At 41.7% G+C, this 7,926-nt stretch overlaps 1 protein-coding gene across 2 annotated transcripts; it reads left to right on the top strand.

The window, feature by feature from the left end:
* Positions 1-241: 241 nt before the first annotated feature.
* Positions 242-7,738, top strand: LOC115045193 (skin secretory protein xP2). 2 transcript variants are annotated; one of them, XR_003840865.1, is made up of 4 exons: positions 242-577; positions 3,520-4,599; positions 6,214-6,375; positions 6,513-7,738. XR_003840865.1 is itself a non-coding variant. In XM_029504756.1 (4 exons), exons 1-3 carry the CDS (start codon positions 490-492, stop codon positions 6,273-6,275), a joined length of 1,230 nt encoding a protein of 409 aa, XP_029360616.1. In that variant the 5' UTR covers positions 242-489; the 3' UTR covers positions 6,276-6,279; positions 6,513-7,738. The 2 variants fall into 2 exon arrangements, 1 of the variants encoding a protein (XP_029360616.1); XM_029504756.1 differs by having other exon boundaries at positions 6,214-6,279.
* Positions 7,739-7,926: the final 188 nt, after the last annotated feature.

Here is a 7,926-nt window from a genome sequence, read left to right as displayed (position 1 = left end):
ATTTTGAAACCATATGTTAGTCTTTCAATTTTCCAAAGACTACTGCGACTGTCAAAAAGGCCACAAAAATGGAGGGAGAAGAGAAAGTGTACCTCTGCTACTTTGGTCTTTGCCACAAGGTGGTAGATCTCCTCCTGAGGGAAGGGGAGGACACACATGCACATGCTAGCCTCCTCCTCCCGTATGAATAGCGTAACTGTGAGCAGGAAGCAGTCAAGGGACATTCAGCTGGATAGCTGTGCTGCCTGGATGCATACTCACAACAGATTGTTGTCTGGAGCAAGAGGGCAGCAGGCCATGTTTAAACACACAAACAGGGAGGTAATGGTGCCAAGCTTCTCTTAGGAACTAAAGAGAGTTCAGCTGTTCATGTTTTCACTGCTAGGCGCTCCCTGTCTTGGTTGAAAGAGACCATTGCGACTTCTGTTGGCTCCTCAATAGGTTCTAGGTTGTTTTTTTTTGCTGTGTATCTCAAGTCTTCTGTAAAACATGGGTTGCTCCTCATCCAGTGCACAGACTGTGGATCAGGAGAAAAGACCAGGTGCAAAGCCAGAGGAGAGCAACGGAGACACAGTGGGTAAGTTGTAATCATCTTTGTGGAGTTTAAATGTTTAAGTTTTATCTAATTTAAGTTTAAATGTATCTTTTTCCTGGTGTGTTTATCTGCTGTATGAGCGCGAAACGTGGTACAGACGTTTTACCAAGATCTGTACAATTGTGGTTCTGTCACTTAGAATCAAGTCTTGCTGAGGGGTGTGTGACTGCTGCCGGCAGGTCTGGTACACCGTGTGCTTTTTCACTCGTCCTGCAGCACAGCACACTGCAGTGGAGAGAATTATTCATGTTGAGCCACTTTTTCAACAATGCACAAAAGTACCTGGGATTCACTTTTAGTCAGTCATTTCATGCATAACATCCTCTGTGCACTGTGCATAATATTCTTCTCCTGACAAGTGGGACGGATCATGTTGTCTTCTCTATCTCATTCCATGCAAAACACTGAGCTTTATGTTGATATAGATAGAATGAAGTTATACAAGACTGTCAGGAACTCCTGCAGTAGTGCTGTGTGGAAGCTGGCTAGAAGTGTTAAGCAGTCAATTCGCAGCCTTGGGTCAGAGGTGCAGCCTGACCTGTTTGCTGACATGCTGTAGTGAACTGATTTGTGGCTTTAGATATGTTTCACAAGCACTAAAGATCAAAAGAATGAAATGTAATAGACAGTGTGCATTTTTTTCATGCCTTCAACGTTTGTATGAAGAAAAAAAGTGAGTGAAAAAAGTAAGTGACTTAGATTTACATTTGTGTGAGAATGGTAAGGAGAGCTTTGATTTTACAGCTCTCACACACAGTAAATGAAGGATAGCAAAGGCAAAAGAAGAGATGCCAGAATAACGATTGCCCACATATTTCCAGGATACTCCTGAATTCCTCTGCCCTGGATAGCAAAGTCTGCATGCCTCAGTCTGCGTTGTAATATGCAATCATGGGTATAATCTTGGTTTCTTTGGCTTTACATGTACTCTGTTTTCAAGCCTGCAGTAACCCACCAATAGGCATGACACGCACCATGATTGTACATTCATAAGTCCAACAACCTCCTGGCACATGGTTATGTCACGCTAGGCACAGCTGCATGCACAGGATGTTCTGACACCACCAACCCCCTCCACTCCAACCCTAGACCAGAGAGAGACACGACATCAGTTAGTACCCTTCTTAGAAAATGGTTGTTTTGTTTCTTATTTCTTATGTAATTGCTTTAGTTTAACTCAAGATTGTCTTTTGATTTGATGAGGAAAAGATGTCATGGTTTCCTCTGGGCACATTCAGCATTTCCATTTTCCTCTATGTCATTGAGTGATGTCTGTCGTGGCTTTGTCTCTACAGCCAGTCAGCTGTTGTCACCTGGACAGGCTTGGGTCTCTTTCCAGGCTCTGACATCACTCCAACAAGAAACCCCCTCATTGTAGTCTAAAAGCTATTGAATAGGGTGGAGATTTAACTCATACAGTGTACAGTCTATGTAACAAACTGTTTTCTGTCCAAGTTACCACTGGTCCCATCCCCTGTCTGGGCCCCTTGCCTCTTCTGCCGCCCCACCCCTTGTGTTTCTAGTCAGCCATGGCACTGTTTTGACTGGGATCTCTGTCATGGTTGGCTGTTAAATCATGTTGACACCCAAGTCATCCATGTCTGGGGACGCTGTCTCTGTCTTGACCCAACCATACACTCGAACATTTCAAAAGAAGCTCTGGTCCTCTGTTCAGACAACAACTTTCTATTCTGGGATATCAGGTCTGAATTACTGGAGGCTGATAGAGAGCATGTTAGAAGTCTTCTAAGGATGTCACAAGAAGCTCACCTTTACTTTAATGTTAGTGCATGATATATAAAAGATGGTCCCATCAGATGTGATGATATATAAAAACATATTGACCGAAATTGTGTTTTGTATTGCATTTTCTTCCATCGACTCCTGTTCATTGGAGTTGCCAGGCCCTCACATTCCATTCCACCCATCACTCTGAGCTCTTTTTACTTGATCTGACAGACAAATAAAATCAGGAAGCTGCAGTGTCCAAACTGTCCACCCATCCAGCCAACTGGAGCTCTCTAGTGTGTCTCATCTGTGAACAATATCCACCCAGTTATCTAAAATAATTACAGCTTTTGTTGTTGGTAATTCTTGGAACTGAGATTCACCTTAATATTTGAGTTTGGTATCCAAGCCCACTATTGTTCCTCATTGACTATAGTTTTTCCCACAGGCCAGTTCAGAGCAACCCTAGAAGAACAGTTTTAGGGAATAAGAATACAAGCATAGCCATCTCTCCAAAGGTAGTAAATCTGTGGTCACATGTATTTTATTCCCTTAGAAAGTGAATTTTGTTCCCTCAGGCCATTAGACAAAAAGATTTCAATAAAAAATATTTTCAGCCACAGAAATGAAAGGATGCTTCAGCATGCACCTTATTGCTTCATTTCCTATGTCCTGCATTCCAGGTTGAGTCAATATTCATTTGCCTAGAGCACATGTGTCAAAGTCAAGGCCCATGGGCCATATCCGGCCCAGAACACGATCATATCCGGACCGCAAGATCCTTTCAGTTGTCGAATTTTTAATGGCCCATAACACTTATACTACAAATCCCATAATGTAGTGCAACAGCTGCCGTGTAACAATAGGCTACCTGCAAGAACCCTAATTTCAGTTTACCTGTGTGTGGAGCTAATGTGGCTGTAATCAGTATAGAAACACATGCAATTTATCAAGCAGATGATCCATTCTTGATAAAGCCAGCTTGAAATATAACACTTGGGTCAATAAATAGTTCTGTCCCCCACACAAAGTTTCCCACTCACACAATTAAGTAACCTTCTCGAAGACCTTTTGTTACCTGATGTTGTCATAAGTTACAGATTAACAGGACGTCAGCCGTTGAAAGGACTGATTGATCACTGTCAGCGTAATCAGCATTAATTCTAACCAAGCTTTTGTTGTCTTTGTGTTGACAGCAGTAAGAAATGGTATCATTACTGAAGATGCACAAACCATCGACGACCAGATGCAGTTGCCTGTGCAGACTGCATTATCTGATGACCTTCAACCAGGAGCTGATGATGAGACTGAGGCTGTGTTAGTGGCCCTGGAGGCCCAGGAGGATCTTGGCTCTGGAGAGGACCTTCTGTCTGCTCCTAAACCACAGCCAGATCCTACTGTTCTGGAAGAGCCAGCTCCAGAAGCTCCGGAGGCTCCAGCTGCTGCTCCGTCTGAAGAATATGCTGAACCTGAGGCTGCTTTGGTAGTGGAGGCTCTGTCTCCTGTGGAGGAAGTTGCCCCAGTAGAAACTGTGGTGGCTGAGGCCGCAGAAGAGGCTTTTGTTGCAGAATCTGTTGCAGCAGTGCAAGCAGAGACCAAGGAGGTTACTGCTATGCATATTGATATGCATACTGAGGCCTCCCCTGAAGTTGCCCCCCTTGCTGTTGAACCTGTTGTATCCGAACCAGCAGAGGCCTCAATCGTTATTGAAGAGGCAGCTGCCCCTGCAGAAGTGACTCCTGTGAAGGCAGAAGCTCCAGCTGACAGTGTGGCCCCAGAGGCTGCTTTGGCAGCATCAGCTGAATCTTCAGAACCAGATAAGACTTCAGCACCAGCACCACATGAAGCTGTGGTGCTAGATGAGGCCGAAGCACCAAGTGAATCCTCTGCGCACATGGAGGCTGCAGACCTTCTCATAGATACTCAGATTGCTGCAGCAACTATTCCAGAGATGCCTCAACTTGCTCCAGCCACAGTTGAGGTAGCAGCTGAGACTAAGCCCCCCACTGAAGAGGCCACAGAACATCTTGCAATCCCCACTGAGATGACCCCGCAAGCTGAATCTGGTCCAGCTGAGCCGGTCCAGATGGCAGAGGTTTCAGCATCTACAGCAGACATTTTAGAGACACCCACTGAAGCAGCCCCAGAAGAAACACCAGCAGCTGTGATCTCAGAGCCTTTGGTGGATAGTACAGATGCAGCAGAGGCTCCTGTTCTGGAGCCCATCTCAGCACCAGCCACTGCTGCTGACCAGGCACCTGAACCCTCACCCAAAGGTATGCAACGCCTGAACATGAGTCTTTTTCTTACTAAATTAAATATAAATACATTTCAGGTTCAATTAAGTAAAATATCTGGCACATTATGTACATTTATATAAGATTTTCTTCATGCTCTGTAAATGACAGTTCACCAACCACATTGTTAACGTCAAAATAAATCAATCAATGAATGAAGGGTGGCAATAATGGGAGCTCTGTTGACAAAGGTTATCATTGTTTTATATCAGTTCAGTGAGTTTCTAACAGGTTTTGTGGCTCAGAGACTAAATTATTTCCATGTCATGCTTCTCTGATTTTCAGGTGTCATAGCTGTATTTATAAGACAAGAGATAAGATAAGTCTTTTTTGTCATCACATAAAAATACAACACAATTAGAGTAAAATATATAGGCTTATAGGCTTGTTAAAAGGTGAATGACATGAATTCTGGCAGCTTTTGGGTGGAGGTTAAACAGCACAGCTAAAATATTTAGGAACATTTTTCTAAAGTGTTTCAGTCAGTGAACATGTCCGGACAAGCAGCAAGAAGTGAGAGGGGAGGGAGACAGATAAGGGGATTCTGTTGACCTTTAGATAAAGTTAATAGTCAAACATGTCCAAACAGCTGATTGATCTTCTTGCACACAAATGTCAAACCAGGAAAGGTGCTGCTTTTGGTAACCATGCAGGTATCCAACACATACATAAAAAATCAAGAAACTGTTTTCCCAAACAATCCCCCCTAAGATTGGTTGGCGCAGAAAGGATGAACTGAACATTGTTGGGCCTGTGAGGCTGAACTGCCAACATAGTCCGAGTCACAGAAAGATGCGATGCACACTCTGTGTAAGCGCCCCTTGAGTGTGTTGATTATAGCAGGAATATATTGTGAGCACAACAGCTCCAGTCACACAACTCACTCACTCATTGTGTTCTATTGTGAGCTGCCAACAGAGCTATCATTCTGTGAAACCTTGAGTAATGAAAGATAGAGAAAGAATTGAATAAAGGTCTGCTGAATAAAATAAACTCAACCACTAGCTGAAATAGCTATCCACACTTTTCTGAGCATATGAAGCCACCTATTGTACCTCCAGTTGCCTGGAGTTGCCTCTGGCTCTGGGCGGCTTTCATGGTTCCCAGCTCAGTCTGCACCCCGCACTTGACTGTCAGAGAACATGTTGTACTCTTTGGCCAGACACCCCTCCAAGCAGCACATGTCATATACTGGTCTGGTATGAAGAGACCTTGCATAACGTTTATGAGAGTCTCATTCGTACTGATGTGTGCAAGCCAGGCCAATTACCATACATTGCAATGAGTGTATGGGTGTGCATGTGGGTGTATTTGTGTGCGTGCGGAGAAGTCAGCTCGCCGGTAAAGCAGTTGAGCAGAACCAGATGTGGATTTGGAGCTCTTAGCTTGTCATTTCTGCTCTGTGAGCTGCTGTGACAGCACAAGCATGAGTTCTTTGTCTTGATGATTTTGAAGTCATTTGTCTAACAAACTTGATGTGAACTCAACATGAAGTCATTTGTCTAACAAAATTGATGTGAACTCAGCATGAAAGTGGCTTGTGCTGAATGAAAACATTGTGTATTGATTTCCTCTCATTGTGTCTGTGTACAGTTGTGTCTGCAACAGAAGCCTCTCAGGATACAGAGAGCAACAAAACCAAAAAGGAGGATTGAGGTGGTAAGAACACAACCACAAACCGCACTAAATCCAGAGCAAATACTGCAAGATCAGACTCACTTACTGACTGTTGGAGGGAATCCATCATTACTTTGTGTAAACTGTAATACATACTAAACATCAACATTTTTTTCTGTTGAGACCTGCTAAAACTTTTTCATATTTAAAGTGTAATATTTGAACATGCCATAATAAGAGTTGCATGTCAGCTGTTTTCTCTAATTCTCTTTCAGGTGGAAGAAATCTACTGAAAACTCATAAAACAAAATTTATACTGGAAAAAAATGACAGTGACCAAACAAACATTACATTTACAGTATTGTCTCATCACTTCACACCAAACCAAATCACACCAGATACTTTAATATGTAAAGTGCCTTAATAACTTGTCTTGTAGGGAAGGATTTTTCATACATTTGTAAATATAAACCTTTTATGGTTAGTTTTCCTACTGAGACCAGGAAGTGCCTGGAGCCCCATGTGGGCCTTTGCATGCAACATGCTATGAAAACACAACGGAGAGGTTACATGAGACAAGAAGGTGCAATACTCTGTGAAATCTGTGAACTCTTGCTTTAGAGATTAACTCATGAGTGACTAGAGTGGCAGTGTGTTTAAGTGCAAAGGATGATGCTCACAGTGAATGCTTTACTATATAAAGTAGCTGCTTCAGAGGAATATAAGCCAAACACAACTGTGAATATAACAATGAGAGAGATTGCAGTGACAGCAAACTATACAAGAACATCTATATGAAACTCATTTTGGGAAAAAAATAAAATAAATAAAATAAAAAAACAGGGTACATTTTTAATAAATTTTCTGAAATGTATATTCTGGTTTAAATCTAGACTTGGATCAGTTTTTACGCAAGATTTAACTGACAATACTAAATGTTGAGTATCATGGTGTACAATGGAATACTGATGAACGCTACTGTAAGTCAAATGGATCTTTTTTGGATATCACTTTATTAGTTTACATTGAAAACCATGAATAAATAATGGATTGTGTAAGAAATAAATAACATACAGATTATTGGATGCATGTGTAAAATATCAGGAATGATGTAATGGGTCACTGCCAGGTTGAGAATGCAGGTGATCCAAGTACTGACATGTTATTCTTCATCAGGCAGATGCTCATTACATTCTCTACCTGAAAGTAAGGGCATTTCCAAATAGATGAGGCCTGGCCACCCTGATGTAACATGCACATTGGTTTGGCTTTGAGTGAATTACATACATACGTAGTGCAATAAGAGTTTGCCTTGTGGACATGACATTTACATTCTCATTAATTCTGCATGCTGTGTTAAAAAGTCAAAGACTTAGGAAATGATTTAATTGCATATGATGAGAATTTATGTTTTTCTCCATCTGTTTCTTTATTTGTAATATATTCATTTTCTGTTTTATGATTCTGCTGACCTTTTAGTGTACAGAATAAAGTTTACCCACTAAAACATCTGCTGTTTTTAATTGAAATGTCACTATATTTTATGTGCTCCCAATGTCCCTGCACAGGTTTTATTCTTAAAGAACACAAAACATAAACTAAAATAAAGGCTGATCACTTTCATTTAAGTTGAAATATTAAGAAAAACTGGTTCAGTTAACTATGTCCCCCATATCACTGATGAGTCTG

Source organism: Echeneis naucrates, chromosome 6 (assembly GCF_900963305.1).
Source record: "Echeneis naucrates chromosome 6, fEcheNa1.1, whole genome shotgun sequence".
Taxonomy (NCBI): domain Eukaryota; kingdom Metazoa; phylum Chordata; class Actinopteri; order Carangiformes; family Echeneidae; genus Echeneis; species Echeneis naucrates.
The sequence above is the reverse complement of the archived record's forward strand: the minus strand, read 5'-3'. Positions and strand labels throughout refer to the sequence as shown.

What these genes read in the sequence shown, in the direction of transcription:
- LOC115045193 (XM_029504756.1), top strand. Translation starts at nt 490, where the DNA reads ATGGGTTGCTCCTCATCCAGTGCACAGACTGTGGATCAGGAGAAAAGA. An exon ending in GAGCAACGGAGACACAGTGG is followed by an intron (nt 578 to 3,519) that starts GTAAGTTGTAAT and finishes TTGTGTTGACAG; the next exon opens with CAGTAAGAAATGGTATCATT. An exon ending in ACCTGAACCCTCACCCAAAG is followed by an intron (nt 4,600 to 6,213) that starts GTATGCAACGCC and finishes GTCTGTGTACAG; the next exon opens with TTGTGTCTGCAACAGAAGCC.